Source organism: Dromiciops gliroides, chromosome 6, assembly GCF_019393635.1.
Source record: "Dromiciops gliroides isolate mDroGli1 chromosome 6, mDroGli1.pri, whole genome shotgun sequence".
Taxonomy (NCBI): domain Eukaryota; kingdom Metazoa; phylum Chordata; class Mammalia; order Microbiotheria; family Microbiotheriidae; genus Dromiciops; species Dromiciops gliroides.
In genome coordinates this window covers 101,917,674-101,943,681 of record NC_057866.1, presented here as the reverse complement: position 1 = coordinate 101,943,681, position 26,008 = coordinate 101,917,674, and the positions used below count along the sequence as shown (strand labels likewise).

At 41.8% G+C, this 26,008-nt stretch overlaps 1 protein-coding gene across 1 annotated transcript in view; it reads left to right on the top strand.

Annotated features, from left to right (window-relative positions):
- Window positions 1-26,008, top strand: part of DNAAF9 (dynein axonemal assembly factor 9) — a 167,585-nt gene that overhangs the window by 50,771 nt on the left and 90,806 nt on the right. Inside the window, exons 7-15 of the mRNA XM_043969556.1 lie at window positions 3,250-3,327; window positions 6,621-6,719; window positions 10,258-10,313; window positions 13,493-13,628; window positions 14,548-14,629; window positions 17,133-17,169; window positions 21,019-21,106; window positions 22,863-22,939; window positions 25,718-25,762. Of these exons, the coding sequence (XP_043825491.1) occupies window positions 3,250-3,327; window positions 6,621-6,719; window positions 10,258-10,313; window positions 13,493-13,628; window positions 14,548-14,629; window positions 17,133-17,169; window positions 21,019-21,106; window positions 22,863-22,939; window positions 25,718-25,762 (698 nt within the window). The remainder of the gene's footprint in view (window positions 1-3,249; window positions 3,328-6,620; window positions 6,720-10,257; window positions 10,314-13,492; window positions 13,629-14,547; window positions 14,630-17,132; window positions 17,170-21,018; window positions 21,107-22,862; window positions 22,940-25,717; window positions 25,763-26,008) is intronic.

The window sequence follows — 26,008 nt, the reverse complement described above, 5'->3', positions numbered from 1 at the left end:
GGATACAGTCTGCCTAGGTCATGCCTTCTCTTTCTGTCAGTCATTAACCTACTATTTTCCAGGTCAGAATCACAGAATTCTAGATTTGGAAACGGTGCCATCTAGTCCAACCTGTACCTAAGAAGGAATTTCCCAATAAATAAAATAAATACCAAATAAATAAATAAAATATCTTTGACAAGTGATCCATCATCCAACCTCTATTTGAAGACCTCCAATTAGGGGAAACCAACTACTTCCCAATAAAATCCTGTGTTCTGTGATATGATGTGAAGAAAATATGAATATTTCACAGAATCACATAACTTTTAGTATTAAAATGGACTTCAGTGGCCATTTAATTGAGGCAGCAAGGTGGCAGTGGATAGAGTGCTGGGCCTTTAGTTAGGAAGATTCATCTTCCCGAGTTCAAATCTGGCCTCAGATGCTTATTAGTGTGTGACCCTGGGCAAGTCACTTAATGCTGTTTGCCTCAGTTTCCTCATCTGTCAAATGAGCTGGAGAAGGAAATGTCAAAACCACTCCAGTATCTTTGCCAAGAAAACCCCAAATGGGGTCACGAAGAGTTGGATGTGACTGAAAAACAATGAACAGCAAACAAACAAAACGCCCAAAAGTAATGCCCATCATAACATGCCCAACAATTAGTGATCTACTCCCTGCTAGAAGCTCTCCCTTGGGGATTTACCCAGCAACTCTTGAAGTAACCTGCTCTACTTTGAGCCAGCTGTCCTTAAGTATGTCTTCCTAACACCAAGTCTAAACTTGCTCCTGGAAACTTCTACCATTGCCTCCTGGTTCTGCCCTTTGGAGCCAAAAAGAACTAATGTACTTAACGAATCTTCAACATGACAACTTTCAAATCCTTAGAGATAGCTAGCTTATCTCCTCCCCCAACCCTGAATTCTCTCTTCTCTAGGCTATGGTGTTTGCGTAGATAGCCCCTGAGAGGTGCCAGCAGAGAGAGCAGTTTGGGGCTTCGCTCAGAGCAGCCAGGAGGGTCCTGCCAGGCACAATGGCAGCCAGAGCTCCCTTTCTAAGTAGACAAAGTGCCCTTTCTAGGAGAGCCCACATCATGGAGGGCACAGAAGCAGAGGCAGTAGCCCTTCTGGGCCAGCACAGCAGAGCTTAGGGTCACATGCATTTGGAAAGTATACTGAGTGTTTTCCTTTTTAGCGTGAATGAATAATAGCAACTGACATGGATGTAGCACTTGAAAATCGGCAAAGGGCTTTACATCTGTTATCTTATTTGATCTTTTCAGTACCCCTACTAGGAAGGGAGGGACTACAGGTATTATTAGTCCAGTTTAATCTCAATCAGTTAGTTGACCTGCCCTGAGTTGGGTGCTAGAAATACTGTGTCTCCCCAGTGTGACTAGGGACCTTTCCTGTAGTTCTCTTGGGATTGTGTGACCCACCCATCTTTTCCCCCCCCAACCAATACTTTACTGAAGATATTAGTATTATTAGACTCGCCTCTTGGGTTTCTTTTTGAAGGGTAAAAGAAATAGTATGTGGTTTTGGCTTTCCAAGGATAAAATACTAAATTCCCCTTTTGGGATTTGATCAAGTTCTAACCACACTCATTCACATAAAGATGCTTATTCTGCTTTCCCTAGAACCCCAAACCCACAATAAAATGAAGTTTTCCTGTGTTGTCATCAACTACCAATAAGAAATTAGGTAAAAAGAAATCAATTAACAAACAAAGAAATAATAACAAAATCAAATAGGTCTCCTTACTTTCTTTTCTATTCATTCACCTACTTTTTGCGCACCCCCATTCCAGTGTCTTGCTCCCAGATTCACCACTATTCCTCCTCTTTGATAGTGGAAAAACCTGAAGTTATCTTTCTATCATTTTGCCTCTTTGAGAATAGTATTTTTCCTTTTCTCTGCATTAAAGTCTTACTTTATTTTTTATTACATTTTGGCTCTCTTCCTCCCATGAAGTAGGATGATTAAAAAGTGTCTGTGGAAGAAAGATAATAAAAAAATACTTTCCATGCATAGGAAAGAAAATTCTCTACTAAGGTTTACATCTAATAGTTGTGTAGACATGATGGTGGACTCTTGAAGGCTATGCTGCTGGAGTATTGGCTTTAGAATTTGAAAAGTCAGGCAATGATGGGTAGATGGAGCCAGAAATTCTTTAAATATTGGCCCATCCACAGCTGAGCACTATGCAGCTTCCCAAGCAGGACTCCTAAAAGGTCCATCTGTGCCTGTCATCTGGGGGCTGGTTTAGCTACATTCAGAGAAGCTCCTTCCAGACGGTTAGCCACCTGGATGATGAATTTTTTTCAGCTGCCCCAAATCATGAAGAACATGTAATATGGGGAGGGACTGTATATATTTGAGTGGAGAGAAGCCCACACCCCAGGCTAGATCTAAGGCCAGAGCCTGGCTTCTGCTACTGAAACACAGAAGGACTGTGTTTGTGTGAGTGGGGAGAGCCCCCCAACCAGGGAAATCCAGTTGGTAAAATTGGAATCTAGCCATTTCTTTAGCTGAGCATCTCTTGTTCTACTAAGTGATCTTTTCTTTTCATACATTTTGGTGAATTTCATCTGTAATATAAATACATTCTTGTCATTCTTGTTTTTCCTGGAAACGGACAAGTACCCCTTTAACTAAGTAGTCATCTGGGGAAGCTTATTTTAAAAAAATACATTTTTGTAAATCACTTTTTTGGGGGGGGGCAGGGCAATGAGGGTTAAGTGACTTGCCCAGGGTCACATAGCTAGTAAGTGTTAAGTGAGGCTGGATTTGAACTCGGGTACTCCTGAATCCAGGGCCTGTGCTTTATCTACTGCACCACCTAGTTGTCCTCTGGAAATTACTTTCTGTACTGTTTTATGAGGCACACAAGGAAACCAGTCCCCAAAACATAGGTGGATACCACCCCCCCAAAAAAAAAATTGGTGCCACTCACCTTTTTCTCTGGACTTTACCCCCTTTTGGAAATATTGGCTCTGCCCAAAAGTCAAACCTAGGCCCAAGATAATGAGAGATAAATAAGGAGAGTCAATAGGAATGATTCCCAGAATAATTTGCCTATTCAGGATCATTAGATTAAGCATCTGGTCTCCCAAAATGACTCTCCTGAAGCAGACAAGCTTCCTTTAGATGTGTAATTTGTGGTCTCTTTAGGGAGCACTGAGCTCTGGCACCCTCTAATGGAAGAGGAGATTTGAAGGTTTCTTATGATACTGAATTTCACTGTTTTTGCCCCCCTGTATTTCAGCTGCAGGATGTAAGTGTGGATTTGTGGAAAGCATACAGCCGGATGGATCCCGTTTCATTGGAGAATTTGCTATCCCAGGTAATGGAGCTGAACTCTACATGACTCCAAACCAGGGCCAGCTAATGAAGTCACAGGGGAGGCTGGACTTGGAGGGATGGCTGGATTTTTTTTCCTTGGCTTTAGTTCAGCAGTAGAATAACTGCTCCCTAGGTGTCTATCTCTGATCGTGGCCATTGATAATTTCCAGGATGCTGAATTTGGTCTCAGGAGCAGACTATTTCAGTGACCTGTTCAAGGTCAGACAAATGATTTTTGTGGCTTGTCAGAACCTTTTGGTTCTACTTTCTTCACCTAGCCTCACCTCATAAAAGTCTTTGCATATTTCTTTGGTTTTTTTATATTCCTCACTTTCTGTGTGCTTCTCATATTCCATTATATTCCTATAGCATAACTTATGTAACCATTGCTTAGGCACAAAGCACATCCTTGTTGTTCCCCAGACCTCAGTTACATAGTTTTTTTGGTGCCATTTATCTCATCCCCAGGTGACCTCCTTCATCCCCCAGCCTCACATCCCAAATTCCCACCTGAGGAATTTCCTCAGCCATTCATATATCAATAATGATTTGAGGAGAGGAGGGAGAGTCACCTGGGCACTCTGGGCTCCTTCGTGTGGTGCTTTATTGCTTTCTTAATTCTAAAAAGGGCACCAATAATTAGCACCTCAGGGAACACAACTGAGAAAACTGACATAATTGATGACCCCCCCCCCTTCTGACAGCACGAGTTCATGATTGAGATTACTGAGGGCAACTTCATTTGCCAACTGCTGGATGTCAGAAGACCTGGATTCTTTTGGTGGCCTGAGTATTGTGTGGCTCTGAGTTACTTTAACTTTCTGTCAAACAGGGAAAATATTCAATGTTATTTCTCCTTCTTCTTGGTGAAGAGCCCAGGATTGAGAGGTGAAAGGGACCCCTTTATTTTACAGATAAGCCAGCTAAGGCCCTCAGGGCAGGAACAGAGCTGGGAGTCTAGTGAAAGGTCCTCTGACTCCAAGTGTAGAGCCTTTTCCCTTCAGTCCCACCCTTACCCCTTAGCGATGATAGGATGATGACTGAATACCGCATAGCATGTGAGCACATGGAGCTCTTTGGAAGGCAAGTGCCAAGCACCACCAACATGACAGCTGTTGGGTGTTATATATTTTTTAATCTTAATAGTATTTTTTCCAACTATGTATAAAGATAGTTTTCAACATTCATTTTTCTAAGATTTTGAGTTATAAATTTTTCTTCCTACTTCTTTTCCCTCCCCCCTCCCCAAGACAGCAAGCAATTCAATATAGGTTATAAATGTATGTACAACCACGTTAAACATATTTCCGCATTAATTGTGTTGTGAAAAAAGAATCAGAACAAAAGGGAAAAACCACGAGAAAGAAAAAACAACAAAAAAGTGAAAATAGTATGCTTCGATCTTCATTCAAACTACACAGTTCTTTTTCTGGATGTGGAGAGTGTTTTCCATCATGAGTCATTTGGAATTGTCTTGGATCAATGTATTGCTGAGAAGAGCTAAGTCAGTTATAGTTGATCATTGCACAATGTTGTATACAATGTTCCTGGTTCTGCTCACTTCACTCACCATTAGTCCAGTTAAGTCTTCCAGGTTTCTCTGAAATCTGCCTGCTCATCATTTCTTACAGCACAATAGTATTCCATTATATTCAGAATAATACCACAGCTTGTTCAGCCATTCCCTAAGTGATGGGCATCCCCTCAATTTCCAATTCTTTGCCATGTTGGGTGTTATCCTATTCTGCAGCCTTAAGGACCTCAGGTCCCAAATAGGGAAATGACTTGCCTGTGATCATGCTTGTCACCATTAGAGGAGACTTCAGAGCTGGAGCATGACCATACATAATACTCTAGGATAGTCGACTCCTGAGCCAATCTCCATTACATGGATTAAAACTCTAGACTCTTAATGCTAGAAAGGACCTTAAAAGTTTGGGCAGGGGTTAGAGGAGGAAATGAATGGAATCCTGAGCTGTCCTAGCAAAGGAACAAGAGGTTCCTTTCTGTAGAAAGATGAGACCTCTTCATGTAGACTTGTATAAAATGCAAGCAAGGGGGCTTCTTCTAAAAGTGTAAATGAGGCCATTCCTTTTGTAGTGGAAAGCTCATTCCCGCCTGGTCTTTGATGCTTTTCTCTGTTGCTCCCGTGCATTTTCAAATACCTTGGGCCTTTTTCCTGGTCCTGCTTTCCAGAGAATTGAGTGTGTGCACCCAGGACAGTTCCCAAAGGTTCATGGGTCTGGAAGGCATGAGAGCTGGAATCTGAATCTTTTGGGGAGAAGAGCTTTGTCTGACTTTGCAATAAGGAGCACAATCAATGAATTGATAAGCTAAGTTCCAGCTAGAAGATACTGTAATTGTTCTTGAAAGAATGTCTTGGGGAAGTGGCTCAGCAGTGCCCCTCAGTGGCCATGGAGATGCATAGCCTAAGAGTTGATTTCTTCCAAAAGGCTTGAATTGCCTTTATCTACTAAATAATAACTCCCATATCTATGTTTTACAGTATACAAATGGCTCATACAGTGTTTCACTTATAATGACACTATGAGTGAGGTTCTTTTCAGTAACATCTTCTCTTGCATTGAGTATGCGATGTGGAATTTTTAGGAGTTAAGGAAGAGAATTCAGTGTCTTCCCTACCCCATCTTTTCCTTTCCTAAAGAGATAGTAGGCACACAATAAGGAAGACACTGAATTCTGTCCTTGTATGCGTAAAGAAAATAGGTTCTTAAACTTGGGGGTGATGTGGGGAATGTTAGGTCCAGAGCCACACCATCCTCCAATTGCAGTTATTTCTTAGTGACCCGAAGGGGTCCAGCAGGAGTGGTGTCAGAAGGTCTCAGGACTCTGAGGTTTCAGAGATATATTTTTAGACCCAGATTAGAAGGAGCTGGGTGGGGTTCCTGCAAAGTCAAAATGAAACTTGGCTGATATTGCTTTCCTTTTTTACAAGCTAGGGCTACTCCTTTGGCTGGGTTGCCCCATAACCCATGAGGCCAGAAACACTGAGGGCTAGCCTGAGGACTTGTGCCTTGTAGGTATGATCCTTTTAGAACAAGGTCTTTTTGGTCCTTGAAGAATAGACCTGCTTACATGGACTTCTAGACAAACTCACCTTATGCTGCATTCCCCAAGTCAAGGCAGAATGTTCTTGGAGGTGCCTGTTGACTTTGTCAGTACTTGGCCATTTTGATGCATTGGACTGATTTTGTTTCAGAGTGCTGTATTTTGAAATACTCTTTTTATGTGTATTTTTAAAAGCCACCAAATTGTTTTCTGTTTTCCTCTTAGGATTTAATGACTTTTGAACACCAGTGGACCAACTTCTTTGCCAATTTTGACACAGAAATTCCCTTCTTACTGGAACTTTCAGAGTTTCAGGCGGGTGAGGTATGTATACATAGGGAGGAGAGTGGGGAAGAAATGATTGGTGGAGGAGGAGGAACAACATAGCATGACAGAGGGTTGGTTGTTTATGTTTTGAGGGTCTCATTTTTGAAATTTACAGTTGTTACTGCTAATTGATTCCCACCATTGCTCCCCTAGACTTTGCCAGATAATTGCTTTAGACAAATTGGCACCAGAGTTCTGTCTTAGGTATGGTGTTTGTTCTTAACCACCAAGATCTCTTTGGTTAGATCTCACAAGGACCACAAAGGTGTAAGTAGCATATTTGTGCAAGTCCAGTCCCCAGGTTGCAAGAGTTTCCCTTCTTTTAGGGAAACTAGAAGGAACAGTGAAAAAATAAAGGCTAGAAGGATATCAGAACATATTTGGAGTCAAAAGAGGGAAAAATTGAGGTGATCATAAGACTATACTTTAGACCACTTATATAGAAAGAGGAAATAGATGAAAAGTTTGGGAAGCAGATCACAAGCCTGCCCAAAGACATGATAGAGTAGTGGTTGTGGACTTTAGCCATTCAGACAACTGCTAGAACTCTCTCTTTGTGTATCAAAAACAGTAGCTAATAACCCCTTGACTCACCTTCAATATAATTATATCCTTCAGAAGATGGAGGAACAAACAAGGGGAAATTCTATTTTGGATCTTATTCTCACTATCAGAGAAGGTGCTAGTAGCTGGGGTGTGAATGATGGAAACCTGGGGTGTGTAGGAAGTGACTTTTCCCTCCTAGAGTTTGTGATTGAAAAGGGGAGGTGGTCTTGAGTATTATCTGACATGCATCCTAGGTTTTAGGAAAGCAGATTGAAAAGAGTTTGGAAACAAGATAGGCAGGATCCCATGAACTAAAATGTTCCAAGGGAAGTCATTCCAAGAAGGATGAGAGGTGCTCAAGAATGGGAAACCATTCCAGTGAGGAGGAAGTATCTGCATGTGGATGCACAGGAAACTCATCTGACTACCTAGGGTTTTTTTTGTTTTGTTTTGTTTTTGTTTCTTTTTTTTTTGTGGGGCAATGAGGATTAAGTGATTTGCCCAGGGTCACACAGCTACTAAGTGTCAAGGGTCTGAGTCTGGATTTGAACTCAGGTCCTCCTGAATCCAGGGCTGGTGCTCTATCCACTATGCCACCTAGCTGCTCCGACTACCTAGATTTTAAAAAGAAATGTACAAAAGATGGAAGCAAGGCCAGGTAAGGAGAATGAATATGAGTATGGCATGTTCCTGTAAAAATAATGTCAAGAATACTTAAACTCAAATGAACTCAGACTGTCAAGGGAAGCTAAACACACCATATTGCAAGAAAGGAGAGGATCACAGAAGGGATAGGGCCTTTGCTTAGACTGGATGGGATGACCACCACGGAGTGGATAGGCAAGATAAATGGAGAAAGACAGTAAGAGAACTCCCGGCTGTACTTGATGAATACAGGTCAGGTCACCTCACCAACCTGAACGACATCCTCAGGACTAAAATAACGGGAATGTGATGACTGAAACACTGCCAGTGATGTGTGAAAGATCAGGAAAGAGACTTAGAGATTTGAGAAGGGCAAGTTGTGTTTTGATTTTTAAAAAAAAAAGAGAATAAAGCAGGGTCTACAAACTAAATTAGGTCAGTGGAATTGATTGATTGCTGAAGAAACTCTAGGAGAGATCATTAAAGAGATGGATGTAAACATGGAGAAAGAGAAGTACTGATCACAAAGAGCCAGTCATGGTAGCCCACCCTCATTTCCTTTATGACAGGCTTACTGAGCTCAGAGACAAGAGGAGAATGCTGCAGATAAAGCTCACCCAGATTTCTTGACTTTTTTGTTTGTTTGTTTTTGGTGGTGGGGGGGCAGAGCAATGGGGGTTAAGTGACTTGCCCAGGGTCACATAGCTAGTGTCAAGTGTCTGAGGCCGGATTTAAACTCAGGTCCTCCTGAATCCAGGGCCAGTGCTTTATCCACTGTGCCACCTAGCTGCCCCCTCATCTAGATTTTAGCAAACCTTGTGATAAAGTTGACATGCCATTCTTGTGGAGAAGATGAAGAGATAAGGATTTGACAGTAATGCAATCAGACATATTCAGAACTGGTTGGGTGGCTGGACTCAAATAGTTAGTTGTTAGTAGTTAAGTGTCAACATATCAGGCCATCCCCAGAGATCTCTGCTTGGCCATGTTCTATTTATTATTTTTAATGATGTGGATAAAACCATATGTTTGTGCTCATGAACTTACAGATTACAAAAAGTTGAGAGAGAGAATTAAATGCATCAGATGACAAGATCCAAAAATAACTTAATAGCCTAGAATGTTGAGCTAAATCTAAATGTTGAGATGAAATTCAGTAGGCATAAATATAAAGTCTCGTACTTGGGTACAAAAACATCACTTTCACGAGCATAAGATTAGTGAAGGCATCGATAGACAGCAGTTCTGAAAAAGATCTAGGAGTTTTCGTGCATGCAAGTTCAATATTAGTAAGGAGGTGATAGGCCTGTTGTACTCTCACCTCATCTGGAATATTGTGTTCACTTTGGGGCGCCACAGGTTAAGAAGACATTGATAGGGGCAGCTAGGTAGCAAAGTGGATGAAGCACCAGCCCTGGATTCAGGAAGACCTGAATTGAAATCTGGCCTCAGACACTTGATACTTACTAACTGTGTGACCCTGGGCAAGTCACTTAACCCTCATTGCTCCACCAAAAAAAAAAAAAAAAGACACTATACACTATACTTCTCTTGATACACTAGATGATATCAAGAGAAAAAGAGCCAAGATGGTGAAGAGCCTTGAGTCCATGTTATATGAGGGTCAGTTGAGGAATTCGACTATTTAGCCAGGAGAGTTGGGGGACATGATAGCTGTTTTCACAAATTTGAAGATTTATCATGTGAATGAGGGGTTTATATACTATTTGGCTTTAGAAAGCAGAACTGGGAACACTGAGAAGAAGATGCAAAGAAGTCAACATTAACTGGGTGTCTGGAAAGACTTCCTAACAATGAGAGCAGTTCAAAAGTAGAGTGGGCTGCCCCAGCACATAGTGGGCTCCCTTTCTTTGGAGGTCCTTCAAGGAGAGGCTGGACCACCGTGTGTTGGGTATTTTATAGTGGGGACTTCTTTGGTGTGTGAGTTGGCCTAGACAGTGGGATCCCTTCCACTTTCCAGTGATGTAAAACAGCTGCCAGGCTCAGTGAGGGGTGGGCGGAGGGGAGAGGGAGAGAGTGCTAGGAACCAGAGGAGCCATGTCGGCAGTGCTAGGAACCTAAAGGCAGACCAGGCTTTGGAACCATACAGTGAGGATTCAGGACCGCCTGAGGTCGTGTGTTCTTCTAACAAAATTCCTGCCTTTGCTGGCATGCATCTAACACAGTGCCTGGCATAGTTAAAGTGCTTAATAGATGTGTAGTCATTGATACTCACCAATTGTTTGATAGGAAGTACTAAGTCAAAGTCAGTCATACAGCTAATCTAGGGGTTTCCCTTTGATGAATAAAAGCCTTAAAAATGTGTTTTGGGTTTTTTTTGTAGCCGTTCAGAAGTTACTTCAGTCATGGAATGCTCTCCAGCCACATTACTGACAATAGGTAAGGATGTTAATGGGGCCACAGCAAATATCTTTACTTCTCTCTGGTGTCAGGCCTGTTGTAGTTTTATTTTCTTTTTAAAATTTTAGCAGAGATTTCCTACCAAGCTTCTTCTTTATACAACTGGGCCAAACCTTCAGGGCAATTAATGATGATAAGTTTGATTATTTTATTTCTCTGTCTTTCATTTGGGGTCATTGCTTGACTATGAACAGGGTAATCAGTTGCCACAGAATCTTGGTGAATTTGCCCCATTCATCCTGAGGGTTCCCTCTTCTGGAGGAGGGAAACCCGTTTATGGGGACAGTGGACAGACTATGGCCTAGGTCTTCTCTTGATTCTATTCTGTTATAACACCACTAGGAGCACTAGGTCTCCATTTGGTGGAGGAGAAACTGTTAAGGACCTAGCTAAGACTGGAGATTCAGAAGGAAAATGATAGTCACTTTTACTTTTAAAAACTGCCCTCTCCCTACCCCACCCCAATATATGCTTAAAGAAAGGAAACAGTTTTAACCTAAGAAAAAGGAAGTAGAGCAAAACTAGATCTTTTATAGCATGAGTCAAGGTCGTTCCATAAAAAATAATTTTCCACAAAAATGGAAATTTACCCTATGTTGGAAATTGCAAGACCCAGGAAGAATCTTTTGTAGGATGAATTATGGAATGAATTCTGATTTCTCATTGGGGGAAAAATAAGCCTCAGTATAACTGGATCGGTGAAGGAGCAGCAGATGTAAGTGAGAGACCATTAGAGAGGGAATGTGGGCAGGGCTGGTCTTGAGGAGATGAGGAAGGACAGGAAGGTAGCGATCAATGAGCCTGGTAAACAGGAAACTCAGCTAGTACACAGTAAGAAGCTCCCTTGTCAGAAGCACGTTTTACCGGTGAAAAGCCACTTGAGGCACTAAGAGTTGTTGCTCTTGGTCTGCCAGGGAGTAAGTATAATTATAACATCCACTGGCATTGATATAGCATTTAAAGTTTGCAAAATGCTTTACAAACATTACCTCATTTGGTCCTCACAACAACCGTAAGAGGTAGGTGGTATTATCATCCCCATTTTATAGACAAGATCCTTGCCCACGATCACACAGCTAGGAGGTGTCTGAGGCTGGCTTTTAACTCAGGTCTTCTGGACTCCAGGCTTGACACACTATATCCTACATCACTTAGCTGCCTGGATTGAAGCTGGTATGGATGAAGCTAGTATGGAGGGCAGTTAGGTGGCATGGTGGAGAAAGTGCTGGGCCTGGAGTAAGAGGCTGATCTATGTGAATTCAAATCTTGCCTCAGACACTTATCAGCTGTATGACCTTGGGCAAGTCACTTAACCCTGTTTGCTTCAGTTTCCTCTTCTATAAAAGGATATGGAGAAGGAAATGGCAAATCACCCCAGTATCTCTGCCAAGAAAACCCCAAAAGGGGTCACAGTCCGACACTACTCAACAACAATACCCTATGGCTTAGAACTGTTGCTCTCCATTTATATGGGCCTAGTCCAATGTTGGGAGCTTCTTCTTTTGGCTCATTGTCCCAATCTGGGATTTATGTAGAAGCATCAAAATGTGGCTTGTGTCTAGGTCTACTCACAGAAAGTCCCTCAACTCCCATTGTAAGCACTCAGGCTAACAAAAAATACAATGCAACATGTTCATCCAGAAACAGTTAAGACAACTCTCCTTCCTTCTCATTTGGATCACCCCATTCTCCCATAGGGAGGAACAGTTGTGTTGCTAGAGAATCAGATAGTTCAGTTCCCTCCCCGCCCACCTCCATCGAACTCCCAGCTTCTTACATGCATGATTCCCCAGATTTATGCTACTACTTGGAATTTAACATCTAACTTCATTATTCAACTGAAAATGCTCTAAGTTACCTCCAAACTGCCAAATCTGGTGGTCTTTTATTATCTTTTTTGACCTCTCTGTAGCATTTGGCACTATTGGTTACCTTCTCCTCCAAGATATTCTTTCCTTTTGGAAACTTAAGATATTTTTCTCTCATTTATATGACTACTCCTCGGTCCCCTTTGCTGAATCATTGCCCCCAACTATGGGTGCTCCCTATGGCTCTGTTCTGAGCCCCTTTTTTTAATCTCTCACTTGATGACCTCATCAACTCCCATGGATACTTGACATTTCTATTTAGGTGCCTCCCACATCTATGTTTCCAGTCCCAGACTCCCTCAAGGGTCTTATATCACCAACTGCTTGTTGGACATTTTGAACTGGATGTCCTCCAGGCATCTCCACACCAATGTAGATAAAAATCAAAACAACAACAAGCTTGTTATTTTTCCCCAGCACATGCACGCGCGTACACACACACACACACACACACACACACACACACACACACACACACACTTTTTTCAACCCTTTTTCTATTTAGGATACCACCATCCTTCTTGTCACCAAAGTATCATCCTCAGCTCCTTATGTTGTTTCATCACATATATCTAATCAGATGCCACATGTTGTCTTTTTCATCTCCACAATATCTCTCCATCCATCCCCTTCTCTTTAGTCACATAGCTATCACCTGATTCAGAACCTCATCACTTCTTGTTGAAATATTGCAACAGCCTCCCTGCCTCAAGTCTCTCTCCATTCTGATACATTCTCCCCACAGTTGCCAAAGTGATTTTCCCACAGCTGCCATGTCACTCTCTTTATCAATAAACCTTTAGTGGATCCTAATTACTTCTAGGATCAAATGCAGATTTCTCCATTTGTCATTTAAATCCCTTCACAACCTGACCCCAGCCTTTTTTTTTTAGACTTATTTCACTTTACCTCCCAGTCATTGGGATCATGTTATGGAAAATGGGGCTATCTTTCACCAAGCCTCTGTCATGCTCTTGGGTTTTTGGGGTTTTTTTTGGGGGGGGGGTCAGGCAATTGGGGTTAAGTGACTTGCCCAGGGTCACACAGCTAGTAAGTGTCAAGTGTCTGAGGCTGGATTTGAATTCAGGTCCTCCTGAATCCAGGGCAGGTGCTCTATCCACTGCGCCACCTAGCTGTCCCTGTCATGCTCTTGTGATGAGGCAGAAGCCTTAGTTAGTAACCTTAAGGAAATTGCTCATCTAGAAGAATAGGAAGCTGTCCTTTTTTCCTTGAAAGGCAGCTTTTCCTGAGCAACATGTACTAATGAAATATTGTTAATTGCTTGTTTAGCCCAAGCAGGCAGCCATTTGTTCTCTTTGGTTGCCACTCAACTAGAGAAAACCTCAATACCAGCAATTTCAACTTTCCTTCTGAGGGGCACTTGGTACGAAACACCGGCCTGGGAGGGAGCACCGCCAAGCACATGGTGAGCTACCCATACCATTCTGGGCCCTGGGAATTTGGCATTAGGCAGTGGAGGTGTGCAGATGAGGCAGAAACTTCCTAGGGTTCATGCCAGTCTCACCATGCCCTCCAAGTGGCTGTGGGCTGAGGAGGGAGTTGGTTGTCAGTCAGGTATGTTCATTTTATAGCATTTCCAATGAACTTTTAAAAATTGAGGGAGGGGGAGTTCTGGCACTTGGTCATTAAGAGTCGAGTAGTTTCATTTATTCTCTGAGGTATTCCTACAATGTCCCTCTCAGATAGGAAAGGGAAAAAGGTTGAAATGCTATTATGTTCATTTTAGATACAGAGAAAGGCTGTCACTTAGATAGGGGTGGAATCAGGAGCCTTAGGGACAAGGCGGTAGAATAGGTCCCAGGTCTGGCACATCCAGTCTTTTACGCTGGTTCTCAGTCTCCCAGAAGCTCTGCTATAGCTACTGAGCTTTGTAAAAGCTCATGCTATCTGTGGCCATAGGAGAAAATGAACAGAGCTGGTTGACAACATATTAACACCCTTGTGTGAGGAAAAGGCAATCTTTTGAACCTGTGGAAGATAGCACATAGTGTTGACTTGCCTTTCTGAGCCCTTTTGGGGGAAAAATCTGGTTTGGGATCATGTAAAGCCCCATAAAATTCAAAGATTCTCCACATCATATATAATCCATGAAAAAAGTTAAACAAAACAGCAAAAAGAGTGATATAAGCATACTTTTTAGCAACACCAACAAAATCAAGAATTGAAGCAGAAGGGGTTGGGGGAGCAGCTTTTTATGGAGGTAAATTTTTGGTTACTGGAAAATTGGCTATTGGAAAAATCTTCATTAGTTTCCATTATCTATCACTTTTCCATTTTAGTATCACCCCTAGCCCCATTTCTCTCTGTTTCTTCCTGATGCCCAGGTTGTGCAGTGTGTCTCTCCAAAAGGACCCCTCGCTTGTTCAAGAACCTATTTTTTTGGAGCTTCTCACATTCCTGATTTAGGTAAGGGTCTCAAATTCATCATATCAGTCATTTATATAATACCCTTTCCTTCATGGATGGCTATGACTTCTAGGTTTACTGTTCCTTGGGCTAAAGAAGGATTTTGTGTCAGATCTGTGTGCCTTCTCAGTGCCACTTTGACTTGGAGAAGAACCAGCAGAATCTCTGTAAGACTCTAGTTCAGGAAAGAACTTTACTTCACTCTAATATGGTGGAGCAGGCTGGACTTCTGAGCAAGCTGGTCTCATTTGATCTTTTTGTTTGTTTGTTTGTTTTTATTTTTGGTTTTTTTTCTGGTGAGGCAATTGGGGTTAAGTGACTTGCCCAGGGTCACACAGCTAGGTGTCAAGTGTCTGAGCCTGGATTTGAACTCAGGTACTCCTGACTCCAGGGCCGGTGCTCTGTCCACTGCACCACCTAGCTGCCCCCTCATTTGATCTTAATGACTTGATGAGATAGCTAATAGACGCCCAGACAAGAGGAAATATTGCAGAAGAACAAAAAAATTACCTCAGCAAGAGCCTGACAAGACTATATAGCACCAAAAACTTTCTGTTTCAAAGATTCAAAATTGGGGTCAGGCCCAGTTGAATTCATGTTGCTGATCATGCCAATATAATAAAAATGACAATATTTTTGAAGTTATAGTTTTAATATTATACCATTCAAGCTATCAAAGGAATACTTTATAAAATAATTTATAAAAGGGATACTCAGTAAAATAATAACAAAATTCATTTGGAGAAACAAAAGATCTAGAATATCAAGGGAAATCATAAAAAGGTATAAAGGAGAAATAGCATATCCAGACTTCAAACTATATTGTAGAGCAGTAGTCATCAAAACCATTTGGTAATGGCTAAAAATTAGAGGAGTAGATCAGAATAGACAAGAGAAAATAAGAAACCATGGAACTCAACAATTCAATGATTTTTCAATAAACTGAAAGATATAAGTTACTTAGGAAAAAATCCCCTATTTGACATGAACTACTAGGAAGACTGGAAAGCAGTTTGGCAAATGAATTCAAAATGTATATTTGACCTTAATGTTAAAAATCATACCCATAAAAAATTTAGAAGAAATGCAGATCACATACTTGCAGAGCTATGGGTGGGAGATGTATTCTTAACCAAATAAAAGACAAGAGAAAGTTACAAAAGATAAAATAGATAACTTTGATTACACAAAACTGAAAATCTTCTGCACAACCAAAATTGATGTATTTAGGTTAAGAAGGGAAATTGTCAAATGAGAAAAAAAATTTGCATCATATTTACCAGATAAGGATTTGGTATCCAAATATATAGATAACTAACATGCATATGTACATAAATGCCTATATACACACACACACATATATATAACTTTCTGTTCTACTTTTGAGACCTATTTATATCTTTTGACCACTTAACTATTGGGAAATGGTTTTATCTATATGTATATATACACACAAACATAGAGACATACACATATAAAAACAAGTCTCAAAAGGATTGAAAAATTGAAAACTATTAACAACTATGTGAGAGAATGCTCCAAATCATTTATAACAAGAGACATACAAATCAAAACAATCCAGAGGTTTGACCATGTACCCAGCAAATTGGCAAAGGTGACAAAAGATAGGAATAGTCAGCACTGGAGGAACTATGAGAAGATAGCCACACTGATGTGTTGTTGGTAGAGTTTTAAATCAGTGCAACCATTTTGGAAATCAGTTTGAAATTAGGGAAATAAAGTGATCCAGAGATTCCACTACTAGGCTTATATTGCTAGAACATCAATCATTGGTAAGAAGAAAGCTTCCAAATACATCGAAATAGTTATAACAACTTTTTGTTGTAGCAAAGAATTGGAAACCTAGTCCTATCCATTAGGAAATGACTAAATAAATTGTGGTATGTGAATGTAATGGAATATTGCTGTGCCGTAAGAAGACTACAAATATGTTGGATACAGAGAAGCATGGAAAGATTTACATGATCTGATGCAGAGTGAAGTAAGCAGAGAAAAGAAAATAATATACACAGTGATTACAACAGTGTAAATGGAAAGAAGCAATAGTCAATCAAAAATGAATGCTATAAAATTACAAGCAATAAGCACAGTCCCAAAGAAGAGAAATGAGGAAACACCTCCATCCCACTGCTTTGCAGAACTGGGAAGTCCATACCACATGTATATTTCTGTACTTTTTGGATATATTGGTTGGTTTTTCTATTAAAAAATTTTGTTTCTTAAAAATAAATAGTTCTTACATGATAAGATTATCTGAGAGGGCGTGGAGGGGAGAAGTACTGGGAGAAATTCTGGTGATGTAAAAAACAAAAGATTGCAATAAAAAATTTTTAAAAGCCAGATTACTTCTCAGAAGAATAGTGCGGCTTCTTTCTGAGCCCACTTGCTTGACCTTTTCTGAAGCTCAGAAGTTCCAGACTCCTCCAGGAATATTTGAAAACCTTGAGTTGTAACCCAATCCTTATTATTGTTTGTTTTATAGGAAGCAACAGTGAATTGCCCAAGAAAAACATGCAAGTGTAAGTTTTTTCCCCGGGTTTTTCCCTCTTTCTCATTTGATGATTCGTGTCCAAGCTGTTACTGACACCAACATTGGCTGGGGCCTCTGATTCCAGGGAATGAGCAAGCAGAGCCCAGCAGTTGCTTGTGGGGTTCCTAGAGGGCTGCTCCCCTTCGGCATCCATGTACCACTGAAAGGCTGGGTCTGCTCATACTGCTTTGTCATGGATGATTACTGGGCTGAGCTGCTTTGCTACCCTTGTCGTTTCTCCCCGTGTTTATGAGAACTTAGGTTTCTTGTCCTTGGAGGATGTCCATTTGAATGACATGAGTGCTGTAAAATGTTCTTCCCATTACTTCCTTGTAGATTCTCAAAGAAGTAGGGAGCATGAAAACCATTTGGTTTGGGTGCATCTACACTTTCTCTTGGTTTGGGTACACACCTACACACCTTTTTAAACTTAAAAAATGGAATTTACAAGTCAATGTTCAGCATCTCCTGGTTCATTCAGCCCAGAATAAGTCTTTCCTTTAAGCAGAATAATTGAATATACATACTCTTGATTGCTGCAGACTTGTCTACTATCTCCTTTCTGTGGGAGAACTGAACTTTGTTATCTTTTGCAAGAGCAAAAACTGAAAAGTAATTCTTGTTTTGGGCACATGAGCACCTCTTTGCTCAGTTTCAGTCACTTTGGGGTTGACTTATAAGTGTAGTTTCAGATATTTTGGATTATTGCTTTGTGGCATTTTCCCCCAATATATTTGAGTTTATACTGTATCTGGAGTTGATTCCTTTGTTAGCTAGACCTGTGTGACCTAAACCCAACATTGTTGGTCCCACTTGGGATCACATAGTCCTGGCAAAAGCCGCAGCAGAGGTATCCTAAACAAGAGAACACATCCTCTCTTTTAGTCACCAAGTTCTGTGTCCCCCATAGTAAAGAATTCTGTCTGTTCACATGGTTATTTGCCAGTTGTGTGAAGAAGCATGGATTGGAAATTCTCAGCAGAGGGAAGAAATATGAATGAAGAATGATATAGTTCTAGAATCTTATATATTGAGGGAGGAACTCTAGCAAGATCAACCCTACAGAGGTGATCTCTGAATATATTTGGGGCCAGCATCTGTGAAACTCTACATATAATACTTGTGTATATGAATCAGGAACCAAATATTGGACTGAGACCTAGACTGTGTCTGGTGTCAGGCAATTCAGACATCCCAACGGCATGATCTGACTTTTTTGAAGATTATGCTTTATACTTTGTCTTTTTAGTATTTCCCGTCTGACAATACTGGTATGCACTGATGTACGATATGTTTATTTTCCCCAAAATATCCTTCCTGTGAACTTAGTAGGCTCTGTTTTCCTCATCTCGAGCTGTTTTTGTCCTGAAGTCACTAAGAGCTCATATTGTTCACGAGAAACATATGAACATATGAGTTCAGTTTTCCCCTTAGGTGTTATGTCTCTAAATTTGATCACCTGCACCTTCACAACAGATTGTTTGTACCCCACTGAGGAAGCAAGCTCTCAAGGTTTGGGGGCCATATATGTCTACAGGATTTGTCCTTTCCAACCCTCACAGGACTGACTCCATCACCTTTCTCTTGGGGCCCTTGAAAGCTGCCAGTAGTTTGAGAGAGTTCATCTTAGACCACTTTCCATCCTGTACCTGGGTGCAGACAGCTCACCTGCAGGCTTTCTCTTAGGCCTGGGATCTGGGATTAGGACTTTATTATATCTAGTGGCTGGCACCGAAACTTTCTCCATATATGATGTGTAAGAGGGAAATGCCTTGATATATTGTGCTAAGGAACCACTCTCCATAAGACACTGCCTTAGGTGTAGATTAGCATGTAGAGCTCTACCATAACCCTCCTAAGAAGGGGCAGAACTTGTTTGAATATTCCTGCCTGGCATTACTAGCATATATCAGTTAGAATATGGTTCAGTGGAAAGACCCCTGGATACTTGGGTTCTGTGACTTTCAGTGCCCTTATCAATAAAATTGGGGGACTTTAATTAGGTGAGCATGTATAACAATTTAAAAATTTTTTTTAATTAGTTTAACTTATGGAGGTTAACATCTGATGCCCTATAAGCATTTTATACCTTGATGTGACTTGATTAAATCTGTCTCTGCTTCTACTGACCTTCTTTCACAGTTCTTTCCCCTAGAGCAGACAGGACAACAGGGTGGGCCCCCAGTCCCTCCTAAGGGTGCCATTACTCTCATTCTTCTGTGGATAGGTTGGGTTGTGGGCTCATTCATTCTGGAGTTCCATTTCTGCCAAGTGGCTGGGATCTTCATGGCCCCTCCCGGGCTCTCCAGACTTACAGAATAAGATGATTGCCAGGTGTATCCGTTACATATATATTCTGGCCTAGATTGTGCTTGGCCATCTGTTTAGGGAGTGTTCAAAATCTGAATAACCTCAAGCTACCTTTGCACCCTAATCCCTCGAACTGGTAAGAGAAGGTATGGAGGCCAAAAGAGGGTGACGAGATGGTCACAACCACTAGTAATCACCGTGAGAATCTGCCCACTAAGAGTCTCTCTCGAGGATCTCTGATCTAGATGCCCATATCTGTGAAAGCCAAGACCAAAGGAATGGCATTCCTGTGCAAAAGAAAGTCAGTTTGTCATATTCATTTTGTTTGTTAAGAAAGATGGTTCACTTCTTGACACCATCCAGGTACTCAGACATAACGAATTCCTAATCTCCGTGGAATTCAGAAAATTCTTTAATTGTGGGGTCTCTTTTAGCTTAGCTTTTAGATGGTTTCTCTTCATGGAAAAGTTGTTTCTGGTGTGTGAACACATCACCCCACAGCACCCCACAGCACCCCACAGTCTTTTTAAAATTAAATTTTATATTTTTCAATCAGCAAAAAAATCTACCTTCTCTCTACCCTCCCAACTGAAAATGAAAGAAAACCAAAACCCTTGTTACAAACATATAGAGCCAAACAAAACAAATTTCCACCCTGGCCATGCAAGGCAGTCTTTCTTTCTTGTCACGGGACTCATGACATTTGAAAATAAGCTTACTCTTAAGCTAGATACTTCTTTCATTTAAGCACCTATATGGCAGCCTATATGCATTCCATGGCCACCCAGTAAAGGCTCTGCTCTTATATTCTATCCCCACCTCCCTAAATGAACCAGATTTGGAGTCTTCTGGAAATCTGCCTACCTTCCTTTCCATTATAGCCCTACTCTGGCCACTAGTGGCCCTAATAGAGACAGATTCCTATTCATGAAGCTAGGCTGGCTCCATTAGGAACATTTTGAGGAGCCTCCTTATTTCTCACCAGCTCAAGGAGGACTGTTTGGAAAGTAGGCAGCCAGTTTGTATATCTCTTTGCAATGCCTTCATATTTAGTCTAAAACCTGTATTGATTGAGCCTAGTCTCCTCTTGTCCCACATGGCTTCCTGGCACTGTGGGACTGGCCGGCATCCTCACTGACCTGTGCCAGGAGACCTTTGGAAAAGGCTGTTATTATGGCCTTCTAGAAAGTTCAGTAAGTCCCTGTTGTTAAATCCACAGGACTTAGGATAAACTGACCTCTGTGGCCAATGGAATTTCCCCAAAAGAGGTGAAAGAGTCTTTTTTTGTTTGATCAGGCACCGAAAGTGTTAGACATCTGAGCAGAATGTGGAGAGCTATCTGCTCTTGGCATGGCATAGCAACAGCAAAACATAAATCAGATGGAGCCCACGGTGTCAGAAAGGCACAAAGCCAGCTCGCCTGGGCCTTGTTTCACATTACTTCCTTGGGACTGTATAATTTGTGTGCATGCTGTTCTTAATGGAACTGTGTGAGGCTGTAGTTAACACATCTCCTTTGTTTATTAAGTAGGCAATTGTCCCAGGTCTATGCTGCTGTTGTTGAGGCTGTTCTGGCTGGCATTGCATGCTATGCTAAAACTTCCAGTATAACCAAGGTAATTTGAATACTGTGTTTCTCTTCCCTTAGCAGTTTCTTCCTTGTTTTCTTTCAAGAACTTCATAAAGACCTGTTTGCCATCTGGACTCTACTGTCCCTCTAATCTGGTGTGAGCTTGGCTTTAGGAGAGCTGGCATCATGGAAATCCTAGCCATTCTGGCCCTGACATGGCATCATTTCTAGGTTTGAGCTATACCCGCCCACGTGACCAAGTCTGGCCCCTTTCCTCGTGGCTGCTTTTGCAAGACTGTCTTTGCTATGTCTTTTTAGTTTCAACTAATTAACAGTTGTTTTTAAGGCATATGGTCATGTTGAAACAATTTGATATCCTAATAGATTTTAAAAAATCTATCTTAACAGATTTAAAACCGTGACAGATTTTTTAAAAAGCTATTTTTCCAACTAAAGCAAACAAAAGCTATTCTTATAGAATGATGTCATTTTTCCATGTTCTGTGATTTGAGTTTCTATCACTCAATGTAAATTAAGACCTAGAGGTTAGAGTACGTCAATTTCCTTTCCACCATGTGTGGTGTTGCTTGAGTCCTCTGACCATATTTTCATTGACGGTCTGCTATTTACAAATCCATTCCATTGCGTTCCTGGATCCAGTTTAGTATGGAGAGAAAAGACTGTTTGCTAGAGGCTTAACCCTGTGAAGCTGGCAGCTTCCTGAAGCCAAGCAGGCCCTCCCTGAAGGAAGCTGTTCTGCAGTATGTATTTGCATATCAGGGAGAGGACTGACTTTATCTGCAGTCACTGACTCCTTGATACTTCCCGTCTCCACACTGAGGGCCTCCTAGGCTTGGTTTCAGAAGCTCAGGCTTATAGGATTCTCTTCCACATTGTTAATTTTTCTAAAGATGAGCTAAAGGGAGCAGGCACCCCAGACCTCTCTAGATGCTTCTCCCCAAAGTGGTCCCAGAGTTAACTGAGGGAAAAATGAGTTCTATGGAATTGCTAAGTTCCAGGAGGGATATACAAAGTACTAGACATACCTTTTTAAATCAGTGATCCGGTTTTTCCCCCTAAAGGTCTTTTAAAACTACAATTCTTTGGATGTTCTTAATATGAAATAGAGGCACTTAATTCTCACCGTGTTTTCCCCAGGGTTAGTGCTATAGTGTACAATAGATAGAGTGCTGGACCTGGAGTCAGGAAGACTCATCTTCCTGAGTTCAAATCTGGCCTCAGACACTTACTAGCTGTGTGACCCTAGGTAAGTCACTGTTAACTCTGTCTGCCTCAGTTTCCTCATCTCTATAATGGGTTGTAGAAAGAAATAGCAACCCCCAAAAGGGTCGGACACAACTAGAAATGACTGAACAACAGCAAACATTCTACAGGGCCATCAACTAGTTTAAACCTTCTATTAATAACCTCAGTAATTTGCCTCGAAGCTGGTTTATAACCACTGCCATTGAGTTTCCATAGAGCCAGTCAATACTAACTGAGCTGCTGCTTGCTGACCAAGGTGGTTCCATTAGGATGGTGCCCAGATACCCCCTTTGAATTGTCACTGTGTTCAGACAGGAGTTTTTAACCTGAAAAAAGTACACCTGCATTTTCCTTGGTCAGGTATTCCTGGGTCAGGGTAGGGACATGTGGCAGAGGCAGTTAGGTGGGGACATGGGCATCTCCTCCTGGGCCGAATTTTAGCCTCACTTCTCTTGAGGAGGAGTAGCCTCCTCTTGTATGGCACACGCTAGCTATGCCATCGTATTTAATGCCTTGAATGTGTGTTTCTTTTCCAGTCGAGGGAAGCAGCAGAGCTGACACTTTGGAGTCTTCTAGAGTCACTTCAGATGAAGAAGCTTAAGCACGCTCTACGGTACACAGTCACTGATTTTCATAGAGATTGTTTGAGACTATGAACCCATTTTTTTTTTTTTTTTTTTTTTTTTTAGTGAGGCAACTGGGGTTAAGTGACTTGCCCAGAGTCACACAGCTAGTAAGTGTTAAGTGTCTGAGACCGGATTTGAACTCAGGTACTCCTGACTCCAGGGCCGGTGCTCTATCCACTGCGCCATCTAGCTGCCCCGACTATGGGCCCATTTTAAGAAGAATCCTGCCCTTTTTTCCCCAGCCCCCAGCACCGGATTCAGGGTCCTCCTTAGGAAACCCTATGGCAATACCGTGGTATTTATCATGAAGGAGAATTGGGGTCTAGGCTTCAAGTCAGAGAAAGACTATAGCATGGAGGAGTTAATCATCCAAGCATATCAGGCACAGGGTCTTTTTATTTTCTTCAATTGTCTAATAAACAAAAATGGGTTTAACGATGAAAAATAAGCCTAAGTAGATATGTCAACTTATCAGGAAGTCACTCCATAAACCCTTATGAACCTTGTTTTTACTCTGGCACAGACTTTGAGTTGTATGTTGTTGTGGGTAGTCAAGATTCTCCTGGTTTTCCCCTTTACACTTTATACAATTTCTTTCCATTCACAAGTTTTAGGAATAGCATTTCATGTATATAAAACAAACATCCTGAAAAGATCTGCTCAGACTCTGGGTGAGGGTTTGGAGTAATGGGCACTTAGGAGAGGGTGGTGAGTTCTCAATGAAAATCCTTACAAGCAATGTGATTTGGGGGGGCCAGGGGGTAAGAGTGTTCGATTTGACATCAGGAGATGAGTTTGAATCCTCCCTTAAAGACTTAGTGGCTATATGACTATGGTCAAGTCACTTAACTTTTCAGAGCCTTGGTTTTTTCCATCTGTGAAATAGGAATAAAAATACATATACTATCTACCTCACAGAGCTGTGATTTTAAAAAACACACTTTATCAACCCTACAGGGTTTTAGAAATGCATCTTGTCATTATAGTCCCATTTTTGGGAGGCAAGGCAGCCTGGGCCCAACATCCATTCAATTTGAGCAAGCCCTTGCTCCTCTTCTCCCTCAGTCTCCACAAGCTCTGTGAACCTTGACTTCCTGAATAGTGTCTCATCACACACTGGGTGTGTGCTTGTCTTTAGGGGGCTCAGAAGGCTAAATGCAATCAAAGCATGATTAGCCAGAGACCCAATCCAGGCATTTAAGTAGCCAGAATGTTGCATGAATTTTTTTTTCTGGATGAAAAAGAAATGACTAGTGAAGTTCATATTAGGAAGCCATGTTTCTTTAAAGAAATTATAAACAAGCCCTAGAACATAGTTCTGGGAAGATTCCACATTCTGACCAGATTTCCAGGGCTTGCTGAGGGAGGCAACTGAAGTCTGCTGTCATGACAGTGGAACATCATTCAAGATTAAACTGTGCTCACAACATGCTGTTAAAGTATGAAAATAAACTTTTCTGCATTAAAAACATTTTCACCTATAAACCCTGAAACCAAGAGGATTTGGGGATTGGTTCTCAGTTACCCTAAACATTCCATTCCCTTGAATACTCTGTTCCCTGGCCTTGCCATTTCCTCAACAGGGCATATTACCCTGTGTTAGGGGGCAGTTAGGATTAAATACCACTGCGGGGGGCCGTGAGTAGGGAAGGGATAAGAGGGTATGCAGAGAAGAGTCGAAGGAATGGGGGTTATAGGAAGGGAAGGGTCTTGACTGTCCTAGCAGAAGTCTGGTGCAATCCCATAGTTATTGTAATTTGTTGTATTCTCCTTGTTGGGCCGGGACCACTAGAAAAGACAGCCCGAAAAGTTCACGATAGCCAGTGGGGGAGTTCTGCTACCAGGAGCTGTCACATGACATAGCGAGATCATTCACCTCCTGAGATCTGTGAACAGCTTGGAGATGTGATACCCTCTGTTTTTGTCCTTCTCGCCCCTTAGTTGAGCCCTGTCTGCTCTGGTGCCTCTCAGGCTGTTGTCTTGGGATCACAATCTGTATTGGAAGGGAGCTGAGAGGTCACCTCCTCCTTCCTCAGCATTCCCATGCCCAGCCAGGATGCTGGCAGCCTTTGTTTATCACCTCTAGGGACAGCTAGTTCTCCTTTTGGATAGCTCTACTTGGTAGGAAGTTTGTCCTTATAGCAGGCCTAATTGTGCCTTAATTCAGTCGAACAAATGGGTCTACTGTGTGCTAGGCACTTTGCTAAGCACTGGGATTACAAGAATTAAAAGGACGTTGTTCCTACCTGAAAGGAGTTTACATTCTGCTGGGCACAAGAAAGCCCCATATAAATAGCAAATAGGAAAAAAGAGAAAACTCTTAGGACCCTTGGTGGGTTCCCCATCATTGACAGCATCTGAACAAAAGCCAGTGGAAGGGGCAACTAGATGGTGCAGTGGATAGAGCACCGGCCCTAGATTCAGGAGGACCTGAGTTCAAATCCGGCCTCAGACACTTGACACTTACTAGCTGTGTGACCCTGGGCAAGTCACTTAACCCCCATTGCCCCACAAAAACAAAACAAAAAGCCAGTGGGGAAGTTGGGGAGACACTGGAGAAGGTTTTCCTACAGCAGGGCAAGGATTAGAGGAGAAGGCCTTTTCCTCCCAAGTGAGACTAATTCTGTGTTTAGTAGTTTTGTGAGTAAGCAAATTGGGGGATGGTGGTATGACATCATTTCATAATTGCTTTGGATGGAGAGGGCAGGCAAGGAATATTAGCCATGGCCTTCTGACTGATGGAGACTCTGACTTTTCATCCACAGCTACAAGCTAGCTTTTCGTATCCATGCTGTGAACAATCAGGGAAGGTGAGTATCTCTTTTTGTCTTGGGGAGGGAAAAAGAGAGAAGCCACTTTAACAAAGAGGAAAACATGGATAACAGCTGACCAGTCCTTGTCTGCAGCCTTCCCATAGCTGAAGAACAGCTTTTGGAAGGGACTTGGTCTCCTTGTCCATTTACTCAGGAGTTGGCGCAGCAGGTGTCTGGTATCAAAGAGGGCAATTCTGAAGGAATATATGCTTTCTAGGGGCAGCTAGGTGGCAAAGTGGATAA